Source organism: Heterodontus francisci, chromosome 8, assembly GCF_036365525.1.
Source record: "Heterodontus francisci isolate sHetFra1 chromosome 8, sHetFra1.hap1, whole genome shotgun sequence".
Taxonomy (NCBI): domain Eukaryota; kingdom Metazoa; phylum Chordata; class Chondrichthyes; order Heterodontiformes; family Heterodontidae; genus Heterodontus; species Heterodontus francisci.
In genome coordinates, this window is record NC_090378.1 from 95,810,948 (window position 1) to 95,836,991 (window position 26,044).

Consider the following 26,044-nt stretch of genomic DNA (forward strand, 5'->3'; position numbering starts at 1 on the left):
GGCCCTATTATTGGGTAATAATGGCTGGGTCCAGGAAGCCCTATACCACATTATTTTATATGCAAACCTAAAAAATATACATGCAATCCATAATATTATGAATTCCATACAAGGAATTATGCACTTTTTCATTGATTTCTTATACTCCTCAGATACTGAAGCAGTCAGTGTAGAAATGCAGCAAGACCTGGGCAATATCCAGGCTTGGGCTAATAAGTGGCAAGTAACATTTGCACCACACAAGTGCCAGGCAATGACCATCTCAAACAAGAGAGAATCTAACCATCTCCCCTTGATAGTTAATGGCACCATGATCGCTGAACCCCCCACTAACATCATCCTAGGGGTTACCATTGACCAGAAACTGAACTGGAGTAGCCATATACATGTGGCGACAAGAGCAGGTCAGAGGCTAGGAATGTGGCGAGTAACTCACCTCATGACTCATCAAAGCCTGTCCACCATCTACAAGGCACAAGTCAGGAGTGTGATGGAATACTCTCCACTTGCCTAGATGGGCGCAGCTCCGACAACACTCAAGAAGCTCGACACCATCCAGGACAAAGCAGCCCGCTTGATTGGCACCCCATCCACAAACATTCACTCCCTCCACCACCGACGCACAGTGGCAGCAGTGTGTACAATCTACAAGATGCATTGCAGCAATGCACCAAGGTTCATAGAACATAGAACATTACAGCGCAGTACAGGCCCTTCAGCCCTCGATGTTGCGCCGACCTGTGAAACCATCTGACCTACACTGTTCCATTTTCATCCATATGTCTATCCAATGACCACTTAAATGCCCTTAAAGTTGGCGAGTCTACTACTGTTGCAGGCAGGGCGTTCCACGCCCCTACTACTCTCTGTGTAAAGAAACTACCTCTGACATCTGTCCTATATCTATCACCCCTCAACTTAAAGCTATGTCCCCTCGTGTTTGCCATCACCATCCGAGGAAAAAGGTTCTCACTATCCACCCTATCTAACCCTCTGATTATCTTATATGTCTCTATTAAGTCACCTCTCCTCCTCCTTCTCTCCAACGAAAACAACCTCAAGTCCCTCAGCCTTTCCTCGTAAGACCTTCCCTCCATACCAGGCAACATCCTAGTAAATCTCCTCTGCACCTTTTCCAAAGCTTCCACATCCTTCCTATAATGCGGTGACCAGAACTGCACGCAATACTCCAGGTGCGGCCGCACCAGAGTTCTGTACAGCTGCAGCATGACCTCGTGGCTCCTAAACTCGATCCCCCTACTAATAAAAGCTAACACACCATATGCCTTCTTAACAGCTCTATTAACCTGGGTGGCAACTTTCAGGGATTTATGTACCTGGACACCAAGATCTCTCTGCTCATCTACACTACCAAGAATCTTCCCAGTAGCCCAGTATTCTGCAATCCTGTTACTCCTTCCGAAGTGAATCACCTCACACTCTTCCGCATTAAACTCCATTTGCCATCTCTCAGCCCAGCTCTGCAGCCTATCTATGTCCCTCTGTAACCTACAACATCCTTCGGCACTATCCACAACTCCACCGACCTTCGTGTCATCCGCAAATTTACTAACCCACCCTTCTACACCCTCATCCAGGTCATTTATAAAAATGACAAACAGCAGTGGCCCCAAAACAGATCCTTGCGGTACACCACTAGAAACTATACTCCAGGATGAACATTTACCATCAACCACCACCCTCTGTCTTCTTTCAGCTAGCCAATTTCTGATCCAAAGCACTAATTCACCTTCAATCCCATACTTCTGTATTTTCTGCAATAGCCTACCGTGGGGAACTTTATCAAACGCCTTACTGAAATCCATATGGACCACATCCACAGCTTTACCGTCATCCACCTGTTTGGTCACCTTGTCAAAAAACTGAATAAGGTTTGTGAGGCACGACCTACCCTTCACAAAACCGTGCTGACTATATCTAATGAACTTATTCTTTTCAAGATGATTATAAATCCTATCTCTTATAACCTTTTCCAACATTTTACCCACAACCGAAGTAAGGCTCACAGGTCTATAATTACCAGGGCTGTCTCTACTCCCCTTCTTGAACAAGGGGACAACATTTGCTATCCTCCAGTCTTCCGGCACTATTCCTGTCGACAATGACGACATAAAGATCAAGGACAAAGGCTCTGCAATCTCCTCCCTGGCTTCCCAGAGAATCCTAGGATAAATCCCATCTGGCCCAGGGGACTTATCTATTTTCACACTTTCCAAAATTGCTAACACCTCCTCCTTGTGAACCTCAATCCCATCTAGCCTAGTAGTCTGTATCTCAGTATTCTCCTCGACAACATTTTCTTTCTCCACTGTAAATACTGACGAAAAATATTCATTTAGCACTTCCCCTATCTCCTCCGATTCCACATACAACTTCCCACTACTATCCTTGATTGGCCCTAACCTATCTCTAGTCATTCCTTAGATAGCACTTTCCAAACTCACGACCTCTACCAACTAGAAGGACAAGGGTAGCAAATGCATGGGAACACCACCACCTGCAAGTTCCCCTCCAAGTCACAGACCATCTGACTTGGAACTATATGGTCATTCCTTCACCGTCGCGGAATCAAAATCCTGGAACTGCCTTCCTAACAGCACTGTGGGTGTACCTACCCGACATGGACAGCAGCGATTCAAGAAGGCAGCTCACCACAAGGGCAGCTATGGATGGGCAATAAATGCTGGCATAGCCAGCGATGCCCACATCCTATGAATGAATTTTTAAAAATGGTAATTCCATTATCAATGCTCATAATTCAATATTATGGTAGATATAAGTAATCACAGAAATATTAGGTTGAATTTCTGCTGTGGACTTTGGGACTCCAACGTTGGGCTCATATGGATGTCCCAAGTCTGTCCATGTCAATGTTGAGGCACCCTTGCTCACCTTCCTGGGCAGCACCCACCTCTCCCAGTAGGGCTGCCAGCCTGACATCGCTGGTGAGCCTCAGATGGGCCTCTAGCATCCGGAAACCGAGCCCAGAGGGTGCCAATTAGGAGGCCACCATCAGGAAGTGTACATCAGTGGGTGCACTTGACAACATGGGCAGGCTTGGGACACTCATATGGGCCCACCAAACAAATACAGCCCAATGCTTCTGTAGATTTGTTTAGAATGCACCCTCAGCACCACCAGTTTCAAGCGCAAGATATGTCCATATTTTTAAAGCAACTTTCAGTGTATACAGAATTCACAATACAATGACTGCATGATAAATACTATGTAGAACGTCACTGCTGGGCTAAAGACTAAGGAAAAGTATCATTCAAGCCTGGAAGTGGCTGCTAATTTAATGGAATATATATTATTATGGAAGGAAATGGTAAGTTGATCTTTCATTTCAAATGTACTCAAGACTATGTTAACTCAGCCTACTGATCAGTACGACAGCAGACAAAATATGCCAGGAATCTTTGTAGCCTGTAATCTAAAGAACAGTAAACATGCACTTTAGGTAAAATTAAATAGTCCTACTATAGAGCTTTATAAAAAAAATGTCTGCCTGGATGCTAGTTACAAAGCAGTAATTCAATCAAGCACATCTAATGACATCATAAATCATGACAGCAAAATTCAAATGGTTTGCATACTTTGGCAATCCCACAAGAGTGCCATTATTTGCACTGTCTGATTTTTTTCTTCCTTCTCTGGGATGTATTAAACTTAAAACATCTTGATATAATAATGGAGCAATATACAGAAAACATGGGGGGCGGGGGAAGAAATGAAATTACGTGATGAATATGAGGTCCCTGAATATGCTAAAATGCAGGATCAGAAACTGCAGTTTGATTGGACACCAAAGTAATATACCATGGACACAAGATTTGTTTTCCCTCTACCTCACTGCCTTGCAGTTGTGTTATCTAAAGGAAGCAAATGTGGGTCAGATACTTCCTAATGAAAAGGAAAATAGAAGGATCAGAATCAAAACCAAAACACAATTAACGTTGATTAGTAGGTTTCAGAAAAGTTGGAATGTTACTGAGCCCGTTATCTCTGATCAGATACATTTCTTAGAAATAAGCAGGAAGGAAAAATATGATTGAATTTTTCTCTGGGGGATAAAAATGACCTGTCTTTGCCAAACACATTGAGCACGTGAACATTTTTGCATTCCAGGTAGCCATTCCAGGTGATGTCACTTTTAAAACTTTCGAAGCACACACACACCAAATAAATGATTGTATGTTGTTTCACTGATTGGTCGGCAGGGGGAGTGTTTTCAACATCTACACTGGCCATTCATTGTATGATAATTTCACCATTTTTAGATCTTTCGGGAAGCAAAAAAAAAGTGTTGGGGTGAATACATTAGTTATTTTTCAAAATAATTATTATGACTACCAGAATTTTAAAAAAAAGTTGGCAGCAGTAATGCCAGCAGCAGCAGACCTCTTTCATATCCTTAATAGTTCAGTAGGCAGATGCAATGCATGCTGTGGTAAACAGACAGGGGGAGGTGGTGGCATAGTGGTAATGTCACTGGACTAGTAATCCAGAGGCCCAGGCTAGTGCTCTGGGGTCATGGGTTCGAATCCCACTATGACAGATGGTGAAATTTGAATTCAATTAATAAATCTGGAATTAAAAAGCTAGTCTAATGGTGACCATGAAACCACTGTCGATTGTTGTAAAAACCCATCTGGTTCACTAATGTCCTTTAGGAAATCTGCTGCTCTTACCTGGTCTTGCCTACATGTGACTCCAGACCCACAGCAATGTGGTTGACAACTGCCCTCCGAAATGGCTTAGCAAGCCACTCAGTTTAAGGGCAATTAGGGATGGGCAACAAATGCTGGCTGAGCCAGCGATGCCCACATCCCATAAACAAATAAAAAATAAGATTTGATCCCCATTTTGAGCAAATCTCAGCTAGGGGACTGTCAGTATCATCAGGCTTGGGAGGGGAAAGGTTAAGTGAAGGAGCTGCTGCCATTCTGTGCCAGTAGTACCCTAATAACAGCAGTGCAAAGTCATGACGATGAACTATGATGTCCACTTACAAATGACTCATTTCTATTATGACATCATGATGTCGCTGCTCTGTGCAGGACAGCCAACTGCATATTATGAACCTAAATAAGGGAGAACTATGCGGTCATAGAAAAGCAACCAAAGCTTTGTTTTAAAATAGCAGACTCAAAACATATTATCCAACAAGGCAAAAAGGTGAAAAGCAGCCCTACAGAGTAGGCACATGAGTATTTTGATTGCAAAACTGATCAAAGAGTGAAAGTGCTACGAGAGGCAAATTCAGTCAGAGAGGTGATTCCAGAGAGAGTCAATTGAGTTATTTATGTGAAATCATCCAAACAATGATAACCTATTTGTTTGTGAACTGTGCCTGACATCATTCATGTAGATTACTTGTCTCTCAGATTGATCTTCAAATGCAGGACTTGTTTTCCAAAGGGTTTAATGCATTTAAAATTAATGTTCCAAGTATCAGCAGTTTTCTTTTCCCCTTCATGTGCCATGAACGAAGCAAGGTTTGTTATACAACTCAATAGGCTTGTGCTCACGTCATTCCTCCAAGGACTATGTGCAGTGAAATAAAACTATTCTTCCTTCTAAAAAGGCATTTTGTCTGCCAGAAATTTGCAAAGGACTTCAACTGGTTGGGGTTGGGGATTTAACTCTAAACTGGCTCCAGACTGCATTTTCCTTATGTTACTGTTTCTGTAAATAAACCTATTCATGGATAAGTCATGTAATAATTTAGCTATTTCTTATTCACAACCCGAAGCAGCATAGAGACACATTATCCAGTAACAATAAGAGGATTAAGTATTCACCTACAACAGCGATTCTCAAACTTTTTTGTCCATGGCCCACTTAGGGGCGGCAAATGTGTCCACGGACCAACAACCGTCTTACCCCACCCGCTCTCACTTGCCACTGCAAAAAAAAACTCATCAGAAGTAATGGGAACCTACGGAAACTATAAATATTTCTGCTTTTTTGCTAGTCAATGTAATAAATTTAGGTGCATTAATTTTGATTCAATTTACTTATGAAATTTATTCATACCAGGAGCAAAAGTACAAACCTTTTAAAAATTCATTTCTTGGGATTTGGGCGTCGCTGGCAAGGTTAGCATTTGTTGGCCATCCCTAATTGCCCTAGAGAATATGGTGGTGTGCTGCATTCTTGAACCACTGCAGTCCATCTGGTGTAGGTACACACAGAGTGCTGTTAGGGAGCGAGTTCCAGGATTCTGATCTAGCGACAGTCAGGACAGTCAGGGGCTTGGAGGTAAACTTGCAGATGCTGGTGTTTCCACGCATCTGCTTCCCCAGTGTGTTTGGAGCTGCACTCACCCAGGCAAGTGCAGAATATTCCATCACACTCCTGACTTGTGCCTTGTAGATGGTGGACTCTGGGGAGTCAGGTGTGTGACTCACTAAAGAATTCCTAGCCTCTGGCCTGCTCTTGTAGCCACAGCATTTATGTGGCTTCTCCAGTCGTGTTTCTGGTCAATGGTAACCCCTAGGATGTTGATGGTAGGGATTCAGTGATGGTAATGCCATTGAACATCAAGGGGAGATGGTTGGATTCTCTCTTGTTTGAGATGGTCATTGCTTGGCACTTGTGTGGTGCGACTGTTACTTGCCACTTAAGAGCCCTAGCCTGGATGTTGTCCAGGTCATGCTGCACCTGGACACGGACTGCTTCAGTATCTGAGGAGTTGCGAATGGTATTGAACATTGTACAATCATCAGCGAACATCCCCACTTCAGACCTTATGATGGAGGGACGGTCATTGATGAAGCAGCTGAAGATGGTTGGGCCTAGGACACTACCCTGAGGAACTCCTACAGCAATGCCCTGGGACTGAGATGATTGACCTCCAACAACCACAACCATCTTTCTTTGCGCTAGGTACGACTCCAAACAGTGAAGAGCTTTCCCGGATTCCCAATGGCTTCAATTTGGCTAGAGCTCCTTGATGCCACACTCTGTCAAATGCTGCCTAGATATCAAGGGCAATCAGTCTCAGCTCACCTCATATTCAGCTCCTTTGTCCATGTTTGGACCAATGTTGCATTGAGGTCAGAGTCGAGTGGCCCTGGCGCAACCCAAACTGAGCATTAATGAGCACGTTACTCCTGCTTAAGTGGCGCTTGATAGCACTGCTGACGACACTTTCCATCACTTTGCTGATGATCAAAAGTAGGCTGATGGGGCACTAATTAGGCGCATTGGATTTAGAGTCATGTTATACAGCACAGAAATAAGCCCTTCGGCCCAACGCGTCTGCGCTGACCATCCAATCTAATCCCATTTTCCCGCAGTTGGCCCGTAGCCTTGTATGTTATGGCATTTCAAGTTAAAGGCCTGTTACCCGACCCGAATCTGATGGGACCCGCCAACATGTCGGGTTCGGTCAGGCTGGACACACATGCTAAATGCTCTGCCAGTAAGTATTAAACATTTTTTTTTTTAAACTCAGCTGAGCTGGGAGTCCGGGACAAAACTGAGTCTGCGCAGTGGGTGAGTGGCATCACTAGGACATTATCACACATGCGCTGCAGCTTGTTGGAGCTTCCCAGTCAGAAGGTATGTAAAGGGATGGTCGGGTCGGGCTCAGGTCAGGTCAGACTCAGGGCAAAATTGGAGGGACTCGGGCCAGGTCGGGCATGGGTCTGCTGTGGATCAGTCGGGTTCGGGTTGGGTTCTTTTTCCCGACCCAAGTAATTTTCCACATTGTTGGGTAGATGCCAGTGTTGTAGTTGTACTGGAACAGCTTAGCTAGGGGCGCAGCTAGTTCTACAGCACACGTCTTCAGTACTACAGCTAGGATGTTGCCAGGACCTATAGCCTTTGCAGTATCTAGTGCCTTCAGCTATTTGATATCACGTGCAGTAAATCAAATTGGCTGAAGACCTGCATCTCTGATGCTGGGAACCTCAGGAAGAGGCCGAGATGGATCATCCACTTGGCACTTCTGGCTGAAGATGGTTGCAAATGCTTCAGTCTTGTCTTTTGCACTGATGTGTTGGGCTTCTCTATGATTTGAGGATGGGGATATTTGTGGAGCCCCCTCCTCCTGTTTGTTGTTTAATTGTCCACCACCATTCACGGCTGGATGTGGCAGGACTGCAGAGCTTTAATCTGATCTGTTCATTGTGGGATCGCTTAGCTCTGTCTTGCATGCTGCTTCCTCTGTTTGGTATGCAAGTAGTTCTGTGTTGTAGCTTCATCAGGTTGATACCCCATTTTTAGGTATGCCTGGTGCTGCTCCTGGCCTGCTCTCCTGCACTCTATTGAACCAGGGTTGATCCCTTGGCTTAATGATAATGGTAGAGTAAGGGATATGCCAGGTCACGAGGTTACAGATTGTGGTCAAATACAATTCTGCTGCTGATGGTCCACAGCACCTCAGGGACGCCAAGTTTTGAGCTGCCAGATCAGTTCTGAAAGTATCCCATTTAACATGTGGCAGTGCCACACAACCCAATGGACAGTATCCTCAGTGCGAAGATGGGACTTCATTTTCACAAGGACTGCGTGGTGGTAACTCCTACCAATACTGTCATGGACAGATGCATCTGCAACAGGTAGATTGGTGAGGACAAGGTCTAGTAGGTTTTGCCCTCTTGTTGGTTCCCACAGGCCCAGTCTGACAGATATGTACTTCAGAACTCAGCCAGCTCGGTCAGTGGTGGTGCTACTGGCCACTCTTGGTGATGACACGAAAGTCCCCCACCCAGAGTACATTCTGTGCCCTGGTCAACTTCAGTGCTTCTTCCAAGTGGTGTTCAACATGGAGGAGCACTGCTTCAGCAGCTGAGGGAGGTAATCAGCAGGAGATGCCAGTGTTGTAGCTGTACTGGAAAAGCTTGGCTAGGGGCGCGGCAAGCTCTTGATATCACGTGGAGTGAATCGAATTGGCTGAAGTCTGGCATCTGTGATGCTGGGGACTTCAGGAGGAGGCCGAGATGGATCATCAACTCAGCACGTCTGGCTGAAGATTGTTGCAAATGCTTCAGCCTTATCTTTCGCACTGATGTGCTGGGCTCCTCCATCATTGAGGATGGGGATATTTATGGAGCCATCTCCTCCAGTTAGTTGTTTAATTGTCCACCATCATTCACGGCTGGATGTGGCAGGACTGCAGAGCTTAGATCTGATCCATTGGTTATGGGATCGCTTAGCTCTGTCTATCGCATGCTGCTTACGCAGTTTGGCATGCAGATAGTCCTGTGTTGTAGCTTCACCAGGTTGACACCTCATTTTGAGGTATGCCTGGTGCTGCTCTTGGCATGCCCTCCTGCACTCTTCATTGAACCAGGGTTTGTCTCCTGGCTTGATGGTAATGGTAGAGTTGGGGATATGCCGGGCCATGAGGTTACAGATTTGAAATGGCGATTGCAAAATCCTAATATCTGTTGGCTATTTCCTATGTTACTTCCGAGGTCGGAGGATTGCACAGTTTTTCTAGTTCCACTTCTCCACAGGTCACAATGTATATTAAATTTTTTTCCCAATTACCAATACAGTCAATCACAGATTCTATTTTTATCCCAGAGTAAAATGCACTAACCAGGTTTCTTTAATAAACAACAAAATTATCAGTTTATTATAAAACAAGTCTTTAACCAGGAATGAAGTAAGGCATTAACACAGAGTGAAATATTAAAGTTCCCTTTTTACCTTAGCCTCTCTATACACACACACATACATTTACAGATAAATACTAGCCAATTCTTGAAGGAAAAAAAGATACGATATGTAAAGATTTTTTTTTTCCCCAGTCTAGCATCCCAAATACACGTAGATGGCTGTCACTGGGATCTTCCTGGAAAAAGTCTTTTCAGGCAACGTTGAAGATCAGTTTGGGCAGGCTTTCCAGGAGAAATGCAGCAACAGGGGTTTCAGTCTGTTTCTTGTACTCGCTTCTCAGGCCTTCTTAAAGAGACAGAAAAACTGGGAGGCTTTTTCAAAAAGCTACAACAAGCTGAGCTGGGGTTTGTCCTTGGCAGGTTGATTTTATAACTCCTTTTCAAAACACTGTCCATACCCCAACTGCCTGTCCAAAGCAAAACCAAAAACATCTCAGGAGGCAAGCCTCCTGACCCCTATAAATCTTGACCCATCACTTCTCAATAAACAAAATCAAAAAAGCCCCCCGCTCAGTATTTATCTGAAAACAGATGTCTTCCAATAACTGTTGTTTACAAGCCAAGTTTAACAGACCTTCTGATGACCTCGTTAAAAAAAAACAAAGTCCAGCATCTATGGAATCATTTTTTCAGTTTGAAAACACGTTACCAAAATTTAACAAAACAAAAGGAAGCACTCGGAACGCCTGAACCAAATGCAAGATTCCATATGGTGGTCTGTGGAGTACGAAACAATCCCATTCACAACTCTCCAAATGGCTCACTTACAACATTGCTTAATCTGTTACGCACAGCACAGCAGTAAGAGGTTTTACTGACCCGTTCACTTCTGATGGAGCCTGTCACGTCGTCATCATTTAAATGTCGTTTAAATTTAGGCGGCATGGTTACTGTCTGATGAAATGTGGCCTCTTCCTCAATCTGAAGTGCAACAAATGTTCAACCTAAAACATATAAAAGTATATTATTAATGGCAGGTATTATGAAGAGGTAGACTATTCAGGCCTGCCATTCAATTAGATTATGACTGATCTGCACCTCAATTCTATTTACCTGCATTTGCTCCATATCCTCTGATATCCTTACCTAAAAAAAACTAATGGATCTCAGTTTTGAAAGCTGAAATTGTCCCAGCAGCCACAAACTTTTTGAGAGGAGAGTTCCAAAACTCTTATCACCCTTTGTGCAAAGGTGCTTCCAGATTTCGCTCCTGGTTGGCCTAACTCTAATTTTACTAAGATATCCCCTCGAACTTTATTCTCCCATCAGAGGTAATAGCAAATCCTTTTGATATTTTCAACTTTGATCAGATCTCCCCTTAATCTCCTACACTCAACTGAATAGAAGGTAAATTTATGCAACCTGTCTTTGTAACTTAACCCTCTAAGCCCTGATAGCATTCTGGTGAATCTGCACTGATTCCTGAGATATCCCTCCTGAAATGAATACAGGAGTTTAGATGGGGTCTGAGCAATGCTCTGTTCAACAGATTGTCATAACCTTATTTATTAAACTCACAGAATTGTTACAGTGCAGAAGGAGGCCATTCAGCCCATCGTGTCTGCACCAGCTCTCCTAATGAGCATTTCACCTAGTGCCTTCCTCCGCCTTTTCCCCGTAACCCTGCACATTCTTCCTTTTTATAACTATCTAATTTCCTTTTGAATGCCTCGATTGAACCTGCCTCCACCACACTCTCAGGCAGTGCATTCTAGACCTTAACCACGCGCTGCGTGAAAAAGATTTTTCCTCATGTCGCTTTTGCTTCTTTTACCAATTACTTTAAATCTGTGCCCTCTTGTTCTCAATCCTTTCATGAGTGGGAAGTTTCTCCCAATCTACTCTGTCCAGACCCCTCATGATTTTGAATACTTCTATCAAATCTCCTCTCAGCCTTCTCTTCTCCAAGGAAAACAGTCCTAACTTCTGCAATCTATCTTCATCGCTGAACTTCCTCATCCCTGGAATCATTCTCAGGAATCTTATCTGCAGCCTCTCTAAAGCACAGAGCCCAGAACTGGACACAATACTCCAGCTGAGGCCGAACTAGTGTCTTATACAAGTTCAATATAACATCCTTGCTCTTGTACTTTATGCCCCTATTAATGAAGCCCAGGATACTGTATGCTTTATTAACCGCTCTCTCAACCTGTCCTGCCACCTTCAATGCCTTATGCATATATACACCCAGGTCCCTCTGCTCCTGCACCCTTTTTAGAATTGTACCCTTTTTATTTTATATTGTCTTTCCATGCTCTTCCTACCAAAATGAATCACATCACATTTCTCTGCATTCAACTTTATCTGCCACGTATCCACCCATTCCATCAATTTATGTCTTTTAGAAATTCCAAACTGTCCTCCTCACAGTTCATAATGTTTCCAAGTTTTGCAACATCTCCAAGTGCCCTTTACACCAAGATCTAGGTCATTAATATATATCAGGAAAAAGCAAGAGTCCCAACACTGACCCCTGGGGAACTCCACTACAAACCCTGCTCCAGCCCAAAAGAATCCATTAACCACTACTCTTTGTTTCCTGTCACTCAGCCAATTCCATATCCACGTTGCTACTGTCCCATTTATTCCATGAGCTTTAACTTTGCACACATGTCTGTTGTGCAGCACTGTATCAAACAGCTTTTGGCAGTCCATGTACACCACATCAACTGCATTGCCCTCATCAACCCTCTCGGTTACCTCTTCCAAAAAATATTGCTTGTTGCTGCTTAATACAGTGAAACAGGAAAACAGGTGATTGATACAAGTATTGCAGCTAGTGGCATAGTGAAATTTTTCTATAACTGAACTTGAGACCCAGCTTTGGAATTGTTTCTGTGTGCAAGTTCCAAAAACTCAAAATATATGGTTCTAATTTAGCACCAATGGAAGCTCAGCAGAGCAGGAACAATCTTTTACAAGCGGGATTGCAACACAGATTTTCCACAACTTACTTGTGCTCTTCATAAGTTCAGCAAAACACCACCATATAAAAGTGAAATCTTGATTCAAAGAGGTTCTGTTGTGGGCACTGGCCACGACAAATGGTCAAAAAATATTTGACTTGATTAGCTGCAATTATGTATTTAAATCAAATGGCCCTTCGCTAAACTCATCTGCATTTATAATATTGTTTGGAAATGTGTATTGTATGTTTGTTAAAATTCTATCCAGAAATGCTGAAAACTACAGTTTTGTGCAAGTTATAGAGTACTAGAACACAGCAAAATCATTTATTAAAATGATGTAATTATATTCCATATCACACAAAACATTCCTGTTAACTTTCTCCCTTCCTTCCCATTCAGGTGACCTAGTCGTTTGGTGAAATTCTGAGGAAATAACGTGGTGGTAAAGGAAGTTTTCTGGTTATCAGAGCAAATTCCAACTCAGGAAACCTTCCCATTGAAAACTCTGTAAACAAAAACGTAGCTTCTTTTCCATACAGGAATTTAGCATGGAGATATCTTTCCCTATTTAAATCAGTTGCCTCATCTTCCCTACCTAAGAGTGTAGAAATGCACTGGGCATTGCAGTCCATCTGCCAGCTCCAAAAAAGATTGCTAAAACTATCAATCTGTCCCCACTTGTTTGACCAATGCTTACATCATTCATTAAACAAAGGACGCTGCATTTGTGGAGATGTGGCTTTGAAGAACTATATTGGATTGGCTTTCTCCAAATCCAAATGAATTCTTGATTTTTGTCTGGTACACAGAATTGCAGTTTGAGAAGATTGTTATTGATACTGCTCCCATTAATTCCTATCCTTGAGCCTTGCGATTCTTTAAAAATACCAATAAAAGGCTATTAAGATGTAACAAATTGATGATCAGATGAGACTTGGAATTGTGATGTTTTGAGTCGATCAAAGGAGCCCATCAATGTTCAATGTAAATTATCACTAAAGGTAGGAAACTAACCAGCTGACCAAGACCATTAGTGACTGCAAAGATCAGCATACCCCTAAATGTTTCCATGCAAACAGAAATAGCCTCATCTGAGCAGACACTAGATTTGAACAGAAGAATGGTACATCTAGAGAATTCAACTGATAGAATTCTGTAAAGAAATCTGCTATGTGGACAGAAACAGAATCTTACAATGAGGAACAGAAAATTGCTGACAAAATGCTTTTATCCAAATGGACTTCAAAATGGTATTTAGTTTTAAACTTTGCCCAAAGGGTGAAATGTAACCAAGCAAAAGATCAATGAATTCATTTAAAAGTGTCAAACGAGCCAGACATTTGAACTGCAATTTATTTAACAAGAAAATATTATAGCTAGAATTAAAGAATTTATGTAATACTTTTCACATCCTCAAGACATTGTAAAGCACTTCACAGCCAAGTAATTGCTTTTTGAAATGTAATCATGTTTTACAGATAAACGCAGCAACCAATTTTCACAGCAAAAGGTCCCACAAATACCATGAGTTAAATGACGAGGAAGCCTTTTTTTTGCATTGTTGAAGGAATACTGTTGGCCAGGACATTGAAGAAACCCCCTGCTCTTCTTCAAACAAGTGGACAACTCATCTGAAAGATGATAAATGCAACACTCCCCTCCATACTGTACTGGAGTGACAGCCTAGATTAGGTGCTCAAGTCCTGGAATAGGACCTAGGACCTAGGAGGCGTAAGCATTACCACTGAGCATGTATTTTGTGGTTTGGGGGGGAGGGGGGGTTATTTATAATAGAATCATAGAATGGTACAGTACAGAGGTCATTCAGCCCATTGTATCTGTGCCAGTTTTTTGAAAAATATCACTTTTCATAATATTTTTCTGCAGCAAATCTGTTGTTTTATTGGTAATTTCAGTTGCCCTAAGGTATTCAGTGAATCCAAGTATTATCAGTACTTGAGTGAGGTACTTTTGTCGATATAATGACTCCTAAAAGTGTTACCTTCTGGCTTTGCTTCGTCTCCTCAGCCACTGTACTGCTCACAAACTCAATAATTCAGACCAATAAGTGTTAGATACCCTGACCTTTCGGACTCCAACTTGCTCCTCTCCACTCAAATTTCTGCCACTGATAACCCCAAGGGTCCTGATTAGTGAGCGGAGGAAAGATCAGAGTAGAGGAAGCCTTATTCCGCACCTAAGCAGTCTTACTCGGGTGCCCAAAAGTTACAGAACACTTTAGTACTTCATTATTCAAATAGGACTAACCGTGAGTGCAAAGTTAGCCTTACAGGAGAATGAAAGAACCACTGACAGAATTCCACTGAGCCATGACACAAAACCATCGCACAGCACCATTTTTAGGGTTTACCATTTTCAACTTGCTGGGTTTTATCATCTTGGGAAAATAAATACAGAATCCAAGGGGGCAATTTTAACTTAACTCACTGGTTGGAAAACCAACGGGACCGGGTGGACCACTGGTTTTATACTCCGCTCAATATTACTCTGTGTTGACTTCAATGGAGATTAAAACCAGATGGGGTGTAAAAACACCTGATCTTGTCGGTTTCCCTATGACGACAACAACGTACATTTATATAGTGCCTTTAATGTAATAAAATGTCCCAAAGCACTTCACAAGCACATTATAAAACAAAATATGACAAAAAGCCACATATGGCGATATTAAGTCAGATGACCAAAAGCTTGATCAAACAGGTAGGTTTTAATGAGCGTCTTAAAGGCAGAAAGCAAGGTAGAGAGGCAAAGAGGTGTAGGGAGGGAATTTCAGAGCTTAGAGCCTAGGCAACTGAAGGTGCAGTCACCAATGATGGAACAATTAAAATCGGGAATGCTCAAGAGGCGAGAAATAGACGAGCAAAGATGTATCAGAGGGTTGTGGGGCTGGAGGAGGTTATAGAGATGGGGACAGACAAGGCCATGGAGGGATGTGAAAACAAGAATGAGAATTTTAAAATTAAGGCATTGCCGGACCACAAGCCAATGTAAACCAGCAAGCCCAGGGGTGACAGGGGAACAGGACTTGGTGCGAGTTAAGACATGGGCAACAGAGTTTTGGATGACCTCATTCACGAAGGTTAGAATGTGAGACACCAGCCAGGAGTGTGTTGGAATAGTCAAGTCGAGAGGTAACGAAGACATGAATGAGGGTTTAAGCAACAGACGAGCCGAGACAGGGACGAAATCTGACACTGTTACAGAGGTGGAAACAGGCGGTCTGAGTGATGGCGTGAATATGTGGTCAGAAGTTCATCCCAAGGTCAAATATGGCTTCAAGGTTGCAAACAGACTGGTTTAATCTCAGACTGTTGTCAGAGAGAGTGATTGAGTTGGTAGTTAGTGAACGGAGTTTGGAATGGTACCTAAAACAATGTATTCAGATTCCCTATATTTAATTGCAGGAAATTTCTGCTCATTCAGTACTGAATGTCGGATAAGCAGTCAGATTAAGTTAGCAACAGCGGAGGAGTCGAGAGAGGCGGTAGTGAGCGAGAGTTGAGTGTCGTCAGTGTACATGTGAAAACTAACACTGTGGTTACAGATGATGTCACCGAGGGACATATATATAAGAAATAGGAGGTAGCCAAGGATAGATCCCTGGGGGACACCAGAGGTAACTGTACAGGAGCAGCAGAACAAGCATGTGATATTCTGACTACAATTAAATAGATAAGGTTGGAACCAGGTGAGAACAGTCCTACCCAGCTAGAAAGTGGACGAGCGTTGGAGGAGGATGGTGTGGTCAACTGTGTAAAAGGTTGCAGACAGATCAAGGAGGACAAGGAGGGAACGTTTTTAACAACAGACTCGGTTTAACAAGTAGGTTAGGTTAAAATTGCCCCCAAATCTTTATGGGTAGTGGGGATGAATCAGTTAAATGTGAAAACCTGGGAAACATCACTCATTGATTTATTTTTATTTATTTAGAGATACTGCACTGAAACAGGCCCTTTGGCCCGCCGAATCTGTGCCAACCGACAACCACCCATTTATACTAATCCTACATTAACCCCATATTCCCTACCACATCCCCACCATTCTCCTACCACCTACCTACACCAGGGGCAATTTACAATGGCCAATTTACCTATCAACCTGCAAGTCTTTGGCTGTGGGAAGAAACCGGAGCACCCGGCGGAAACCCACGCGGTCACAGGGAGAACTTGCAAACTCCGCACAAGCAGTACCCAGAACTTAACCTGGGTCGCTGGAGCTGTGAGGCTGCGGTGCTAACCAATGTGCCACAGTGCCACCGATTGTTTGATAGTTTCTCCCTGTGAATAGGAGTTTAAGGCATGCTTTTTAACAATATGGGGGGAGGGGGCACATTATAAGAAAAGTCAAAGACATACTGGAATGAGCAGGGTAGTTTACTGTAGAGATAGCAGCGTTGTGTAAACTCAATACCCATATCAATTCAGTGGGTAAGCAGTTGTCTGATCATTCTAGTCAAAGTGTGTAGATAATGGGAAAAACTCCCCACATTTTCCTTCGAATCTTAAAAAAGATATGCAACATTATTCAAATATGAAAATGTGCTTGTTATAATATCTGATGAAATCCAATTTACTGCAAATTCAGATTAATGATAGATTTTCTGAACGAAGAATCATTGAAGTTTCTTTTATTCACGCATGAGATTTGGGCATTGCTGGCTAGGACAGCATGTCGTGCCCATTCCTAATTGCCTTTGAGAAGGTGGTGGCGAGCCACCTTCTTGAACCGCTGCAGTCCATGTGGAGTAGGGACATCTACAGTGCTGTTAGAAAGGGAGGCCCAGGATTTTGACCCAGCAACAGTGAAGGAATGGCGATTTAGTTCCAAGTCAGGATAGTGTATGGCTTGGAGGGGACTTGCACATGGTAGTGTTCCCATGCATTTGCTGCTCTTGTCCTTCTAGGTGGTAGAGGTCACAGGTTTGGAAGGTGCTGTTGAAGGAGCCTTGCTGCACTGCTGCAGTGCATCTTGTAGATAGTACACACTGCTGCCACTGTGCGTCGGTGGTGGAGGGAGCGAATATTTGTGGATGGGGTGTCAATCAAGCTTTGTCCTGGATGGTGTTGAGCTTCTTTTGAGTGTTGTTGGTGCTGCACCCATCCAGGCAAGTGGAGAGTATTCCATCACACTGGTGGACAGGCTTTGGGGAGTCAGGTGGCGAGTTACTCGGCGCAGGATTCCTAGCTTCTGACCTGCTCTTGTAGCCATGGTATTTATATGGCTACTGCAGTTCAGTTTCTGGTCAATGGTAACCCCCCAAGATGTTGATAGCGGCAGATTCAGCGCTCCTAATGCCATTGAATGTCAAGGGGAGATGGCTAGATTCTCTCTTGTTTAAGATTGTCATTGCCTGGCGCTTGTGTGGAACAAATGTTACTTGCCACTTATCAGCCCAAGCCTGGATATTGTCCAGGTCTTGCTGCATTTCTACATGGACTGCTTCAGTATCTGAGCAGCCATGAATGGTGCTGAACATTGTGCAATCATCTATGAACATCCCCACTTCTGACCTTATGATTGAAAGAAGGTCATTGATGAAGCAACTGAAGATGTTCGGGCCTAGGACACTACCCTGAGGAACTCCTGCAGTGATGTCCTGGAGCTCAGATGATTGACCTCCAACAACCACAACCATCTTCCTTTGCGCTAGGTATGACTCCAGCCAGCGGAGAGTTTTCCCCCCGATTCCCATTGACCTCAGTTTTGCTAGGGCTCCTTGATGCCATACTCGGTCAAATGCTGCCTTGATCTCAAGGGCAGTCACACTCACCTCACCTCAAGTCCAGTTCTTTTGTCCATGCTTGAACCAAGGCTGTAATGAGATCAGGAGCTCAGTGTACCCTAGCGGGACTCAAACTGAGCATCACTGAGCAAGTTAATGCTAAGAAGTGTCGCTTGATAGTGCTGTCGATGACACCTATCATTTTACTGATGATAGAGAGTAGACTGATGGGGTATTAATTGGCCTGCTTTGTGTGTACAGGACATACCTGGGCAATCTTCCACATTGCCGGGTAGATGCCAGTGTTGGAACTGTACTGAAACAACTTGGCTAGGGGCACAGAGTCCATGTATACTGTGCCTTGTATTGATCAATACTTCAAAATGTACATCAATTATTAGCCTACTCCAATCTTTGAAAGGAAACCTGTAGTCTTACAACGAGTAGCTTGAAGTAGCCTTATAGCCCACAAGCAGGTACGGTAACTAATGTCTGCAATGCATATGGTACCATCTACTTCTCATGTTACAAAAGTTCTACAAAAGGAGTTAAAAACCCTCTCGAGATAGAAAAATATTGAGTTGTTCACATTTTGGGGCATGGAAACATTTCATTTTGGGCATCCAAGTAGCACAATTTATTAGATGCAGATCAAAGCTTTCTCTACAAAATATGCCTCAGTCCCAACGCTTTACTGAGCTAGTTCAACACTTTTTCCTTTGGGACATCAGACATCCTGTGACCTCGAGTGAGATTGCCAATTAGTGCCAAATTAAGGGAATTCCAAATTTCATGGTAGAACCTTCAGAGGTGGCATAAGAGGTGTTTTTTTTATCCCCGATCTGACCCATACAGCCACAATTTGGAGGTAACTTTCATCCCATCATCTGGGTTGGACTGGATCCGAGAGGTAAAGGCCATTGTCTAAACCAGCACCATTCAGTGCAGATTCTCAGTTTTTGGTATCATTAAACCCTCCTAAAGACAGTGGGATACTATACCATTGACGTCTACAGAATGTTTGCTGTCTGAAAAACGTAATCACTTAAAAATATTAAAAAGATCCAAATTATGATTTATGCTGCAAAAACATTTTTGTTTCTGATTCTATGAAGTGAGTACTTGTGATATAGAAGGCACTGCCTGAAAGGGTGGTGGAAACAGATTAAATGTAACTTTCAAAAGAGAATTGGATATACAACTTGAAGGGAAAAATTTGCAGGCTACAAGAAAAGAGCAGAACTAATCAAATAGCTCTTTCAAAGAGCTGGCAGAAGCACGATGGGCCAAATGACCTCTTGCAGTGCTGTGATTTTTTTTATTCTTTCATGAGATGTAGGGGTCGTTGGCAAGGCCCTTGAAAAGGTGGTGGTGAGCTCCCTTCTTGAACAGCAGCAGTCCATCTGGTCTGGATACACTCACAGTGCTACTAGGGAGGGAGTTCCAGGATTTTGATCCCGTGACATCGAAGGAACAGCGATATATTTCTAAGTCAGGATGGCGTATAACTTGGAGGGGAACTTGCAGGTGGTGGTGTTTCTATGTATTTGCTGTCCTTGTCTTTCCAGGTGCAAGAGGTCACGGGTTTGGAAGGTGCTGTCAGAGGAGGCATGATGAGTTGCTGCAGTGCACCTTGTATATGGTACACACTGCTGCCACTGTGCATCGGCACTAGAGGGAGTGAATGTTGAAGATGGTTGGTGGGGTGTCGATCAAGCGGGTTGCTTTGTCCTGGATCATGTCGAGCTTCCTGAGTGTTGTTGGAGCTGCACTCATCCAGACAAGTGGAGAGTATTCCATCACACAGTAATTTTATAATCCTACCTTAACTTTAACTTCAAATTTGATCAGTATTTTGGTTACCAACATCTCTAACACTAAGGCCTAATTTTACCATGTTTAACACAAAATTAGGATCCACTACTTGCTTCATTATTTTCAATATTGTATCTCTCAATTTTTGTTTCCCCCTCCCCCACCCCCCCAACCAGGAAATGGCTCATGCCATTTAAAAACAAGTTTCAGTCCAAGAATACAATCAAACAAATACTGACTGTAATTTTAGGGCGATTAAAAGCATTGCCCCTGTAGTGGAGCATACATTATTAAGGTCAGCTGTGAGCATTCAAAAACACTTCTGATCACCTGAAAAACCTCAAGCTTACCGTCATAATCCTTTAAATGCAAATCTCTAACAAGAGTGGAAAATAACTTAAAAGGTCACAAGGCCCTACAACTGTTTAGTAGTACCATTTCCTCTGACAGTAACTAGTGAAGGATTGCTGCTCAATCTGCACACTGCCCCTTCACACCACCAATACTGCATTCCCGGTTTTAAAGAATCCAAAAGCAGGTTCTGATTTCATTATTTGGCTCTCATACTTTAATTACACAGTATATACATGGTCAAGATGGCACATTAATGTCGGAAAGAGTTGCTTTCCAAGTCATACAATGGTGAAGTTTTAACAAAATAGAAAAGGTACCAACGAAAATATACAGAGAAAAGGATGGAAACACCGGAAACTAAAAAATTAAATCCAACCACTCCAAACCAGGACTACTTTCTTAGACTTAAGATGTTTTCAGAGTTCTGAAAATGTGGTAATCATGGTCCACTGGTACTACTTGTTTTATTAGCAGCTTATTTGAGATGGATAATATTCATTCGTGGGACGTGGGCATCCCTGGCAAGGCCAGCATTTACTGCCTATCCCAATTGCTCGAGAAGGTGACAGCCGCCGTCTTGAACTGCTGCAGTCCATGTGAAGGTACACCCATTGTTCTGTTAGTAGGAAGTTCCGAGATTTGGACCCGATAACAATGAAGGAGTGGCGATATAGTTCCAAGTCAGGGTGGCATGTAAACTCAGGGGTGGTGGCGTGCCCATGCACCTGCTGACCTTGTACTTTTGGGATAGAGATTGCAGGTTTGGGAGGTGCTGCCAAAGAAGTCCCAACAAGTTGTTGAGTGCATCTTGTAGATGGTACACACTGCTGCCACTATGTGCCAGTGGTGTAGGAAATGAATGTTGAAGGTGTTGAATGAGTTGTCGATCAAGCAGGCAGCTTTGTCGTGGATGGTATTGAGCTTCTTGAGTGATGTTGGAGCTGCACCCATCCAGGCAAGTGGAGAGTATTCCATCACACTCCTCAATTGTGCCTTGTAGATGGTGGACAGGCTTTGGGGAGTCAGGAGGTGAGTCACTTGCCACAGAATACCCAGCCTCTGACCTGCTCTTGTAGCCACAGTATTTATGTGCCTGGTCCAGTTCAGTTCCTGGTCAATGGTGACCCCCCCAGGATGTTGATGGTGGGGGATTTGGCGATGGTAATGCCATTGGATATCAAGGCAAGGAGATTAGACTCTCTCTTGTAGGAAATGGTTATTGCCTAGCACAAACGTTACTTGCTACATATCAGCCCAAGCCTGAATTTTGACCTGGTCTTGCTGCCTGCTTCATTATCTTGAGGAGTTGCCAATGAACACTGTGCAATCATCAGTGGTGATCCCCACTTCTGACCTTATGATGGAGGGAAGGCCATTGATGAAGCAGCTGATGGTTGGACCGAGGACACTGCCCTGAGGAGCTTGTACAGAGATATCCCAGGACTGAGATGATAAGCCTCCAACAACCACAACCGTCTTCCTTTGTGCTGGTTATGACTCAAACCAGCAGACAGTGTTCTTGCTGATTCCCACTGGCTTCAATTTTACTAGGGTTGCTTGATGCCATGCTCTCATCAAGAGCATTAAGTCTCACCTCACCTCTGGAATTCAGCTCTTCTGTCCACCTTCATACCAAGGCTGGAACCAAGTGGTCCTAGTGGAACTCAAATTGAGCACCAGTGAGCAGGTTGCTCAAATGTCACTTGATAGCACTGTGGGCAACTCCTTCCATGACTTTGTTGATGATTGAGGGTAGGCTGATGGAGCGGTAATTGGCTGGATTGGATTTATCCTGCTTTTTGTGGATAGGACAATTTTCTACTTTGTCGAAAATGTGCCAGTATTGTAGCTGTATTGAACAACTTGGCGAGAGGCACGGAGAGTTCTGGAGCACAAGTTTTCATGCTCAAGCTAAGATGTTGTCAGAGCACATAGCCTTTGTCATGTCCACTGCACTCAGCTGTTTCTTAATATCAAATGGAGTGAATCGAATTGATTGAAGACTGGCTTCTCTGATGCTGCAGACCTTAGGAGGAGACAGAGATGGATCATTCACTCAGCACTTTCTGGCTGAAGATGGTTGGAAATGCTTCAGCCTTGCCTTTTGCACTGACATGCTGGGCTCTGCCAATCATTGAGGATGGGGATGTTCATGGAGCCTGCTCCTCCTGTTAGTTGTTTAACAGTCCACCACCACTCATGACTGATGAGGCAGGACCATAGAGTTTTGATCTGATCTGTTGGTTGTGGGATCACTCAGCTCTATCTATAGCATGCTGCTTTCACTGTTTAGCATGCATATAGTCCTGTGCTGTCGCTTCACCGGGTTGGCATCCCATTTTCAGGTATGCCTGGTGCTGCTCCTGATGTGCTCTTTTACACTCCTCATTGAACATTGGCTTGATGATAATGGTAGACTGAGGGCTATGCCAGATCATGAGGTTACAGATTTTGCTTCTTCAGAGAGCCAGCATAGACACAATGGGCTGAATCGCCTCCTTCTGTCCTGTAACCATTCTATGATTCTATTCGATGGTGGAATACAATTCTGCTACTGCTAATGGCCCACAGCGCCTCCTGGGTGCCCAGTTTTGAGCTGCTAGATCTATCATGGTAGTAGTGCCACACAACATGATAGAGGGTGTCCTCATTGTGAATGCAAGGCTTCATCTCCACAGGGACTGTAGGGTGGTCACTCCTACGGTCATGGGCAGATGCATCTGCGAGAGATGACTACATTTCAAAAGTATTTCATTAGTTGTACAGTGGTTTGGGATTTCCAGAGGTCTTGAATGCAGTATATAAATGCCAGTCTTTCTTTAGTTTCTAATTGTTTCAAACTGGATCCAACTTAATTCAGACCATATAACTCTTCAACTGCAGTATAAACTGCATCAAAATGAGTGAGACCTAACAACTCTTACGAGTAATTGTGAATGATTGGAGCCTGTAGTACAAGTTCTCAATAGCATCGCTTTTAGTCCTGTAGGGATAGTCACTTGCTATACCATGACTCTCTAAACCAGAGGTTCTTTACACTTTCAACACTTGCACTTTAATCTAATTTACAGCACTGACCCGCCTTTGAACCATATCAAGATTTATTCAATATAGTGCACTGGGCACACAATCAGCCTAGTGACAACTGTGGTAATTCAAGTGGTACTTTTCTGCTTCGGTTGTGTTGGCATCACAGACTAACATCCGTATTTCATCAACAGGGGCAGGGCTCCAAGGCTACTTCAGCCGGAATTGAAATTGTACCAACGTTGTTGGCGTTGTTCCGAACCACAAGCTAGCCTCCTAACCAACTGAGCTGACCAACCCCCTCTACAAATCTAACTTTTGAAATTCAAACAAAACTTCCTTTGCACCAACTGCAGTTACATTATGGATAGTGTAAAGTCAAAGCAAATACCAGACTACCTCCTGCAGGTGATCGTTCACACCCACTTATTAAACCTGTTGCTAGTATGGCTTGTTATTCTGCACATTTTGCATTGTTATAAAGCTGAAATGCTTTGTAGCTATATAAAAACAAATGGCATAATTGGCCTTAACATTTATGAAATGAGGTTCATTCACTTCCATCAACAACTCTTAAACCAGACATATCAGAAGGTCCTAGCTTCAATCGCTGGTCTGAGCTAAGTACAGGAGTGATAGGTGAACATGATCCGGTGTAAGTTAGGATACAGGCAGAATAGTTTTGGATGAGGTTCTTTATGGAAGGTGGAAGATGCAAGGATGGCCAGGGATGCATTGGAATAGTGAAGTCTAAAGATAATAAAGGCATGGATGAGGGTTTCAGCAACAGATGAGCTAAGGCAGGGCAACGTTTGGTGATGTTTTGGAGGTAGAAATAGGCAATCTCAGAGATGGAGTGGCTACGTGATCAGAAGTTTGCAAACAGTGTGGTTCAGCCTCAAACAGTTGCCACAGAGAGGGATGGAATTGGTGACTAGAGAACAGATTTTGTGACCAAAGACAATGACTTCTGTCTTCCCAATACTTCAGACGAAATTTCTGCTCTTCCAGTACTGGACATCAGATAAGCGGTCTGATAATTTTGCAACAGTGAAGGAATTGAGAGAAGTAGTGGTGAGGTAGAGCTGAGTGTCATCAGCATACATATGTAAAAACTAACGCTGTGCTTTTCAGATGATGTAGCCGAGTGTAGATGAGAAATAGGAAAGGGCCGAGGATAGATCCGTGGGGGGCACCAGAGATAACGGTGTGGGAGCAGGAAGAGAAGCCACTTTAAATGCAAGTTCTCCACACCACGGTCTACACTGTTCAAGGTTATAGCATTTCCTGTAATATATCGGTGTACGTCATTCGTCTGCCTGCAATGAATTTGGCCTAACCATCAGCCTCAAGAAAACGAACATCATGGGCAGGATGTCAGAAATGCTCCATCCATCAATATTGGCGACCACGCTCTGGAAGTGGTTCAAGAGTTCACCTACCTAGGCTCAACTATCACCAGTAACCTGTCTCTAGATGCAGAAATCAACAAGCGCATGGGTAAGGCTTCCACTGCTATGTTCAGACTGGCCAAGAGAGTGTGGGAAAATGGCGCACTGACACGGAACACAAAAGTCCGAGTGTATCAGGCCTGTGTCCTCAGTACCTTGCTCTACGGCAGCGAGGCCTGGACAACGTTATGCCAGCCAAGAGCGACGTCTCAATTCATTCCATCTTCGCTGCCTTCGGAGAATACTTGGCATCAGGTGGCAGGACTATATCTCCAACACAGAAGTCCTTGAAGCGGCCAACATCCCCAGCTTATACACACTACTGAGTCAGCGGCGCTTGAGATGGCTTGGCCATGTGAGCCGCATGGAAGATGGCAGGATCCCCAAAGACACATTGTACAGCGAGCTCGCCACTGGTATCAGACCCACCGGCCGTCCATGTCTCCGTTATAAAGACGTCTGCAAACGCGACATGAAATCGTGTGACATTGATCACAAGTCGTGGGAGTCAGTTGCCAGCATTCGCCAGAGCTGGCGGGCAGCCATAAAGACAGGGCTAAATTGTGGCGAGTCGAAGAGACTTAGTAGTTGGCAGGAAAAAAGACAGAGGCGCAAGGGGAGAGCCAACTGTGCAACAGCCCCAACAAACAAATTTCTCTGCAGCACCTGTGGAAGAGCCTGTCACTCCAGAATTGGCCTTTATAGCCACTCCAGGCGCTGCTTCACAAACCACTGACCACCTCCAGGCGCGTATCCATTGTCTCTCGAGATAAGGAGGCCCAAAAGAAAGACGTCATTCACTAAGTGCCTTTGACTCCTGTAATTTAGAATAATGATGCCCAGTGACTCTCTTCTCCGGTTCTGAAATGTCAATATAAACCAGTGCGAATTCCGAAAGCCGCCAGCCTGGTTCACCAAAACAGAGTAAGGGGCGGGAATGTGGCTTCAGGCGGGTGCGATGCTCTCTGTGCCGGCTCACTACATGAGGGATGGGCCTCCTCCCCCCAGCTGTTTATACATGGATCCCCAGGCCCCCTCCTTACCTGCCGCCTCCTCACCTGCCGCCGCCGCCGCCGGCCAAGCACCACA

At 43.8% G+C, this 26,044-nt stretch overlaps 1 protein-coding gene across 2 annotated transcripts in view; it reads right to left on the bottom strand.

Annotated features, from left to right (window-relative positions):
• vamp4 (vesicle-associated membrane protein 4) overlaps positions 1 to 26,043 on the bottom strand; it is a 95,547-nt gene extending 69,504 nt beyond the window's left edge. For both annotated transcript variants that reach the window (XR_010975565.1, XM_068037787.1), the window contains exons 1-2: positions 25,999 to 26,043; positions 10,476 to 10,600 (exon numbers count right to left, since the gene is read on the bottom strand). Coding sequence is in view for 1 of the 2 variants with exons in the window: in XM_068037787.1 (XP_067893888.1) it covers positions 10,476 to 10,541 (66 nt within the window). In the remaining variant the exon portion in view is untranslated. The remainder of the gene's footprint in view (positions 1 to 10,475; positions 10,601 to 25,998) is intronic.
• Position 26,044: the final 1 nt, after the last annotated feature.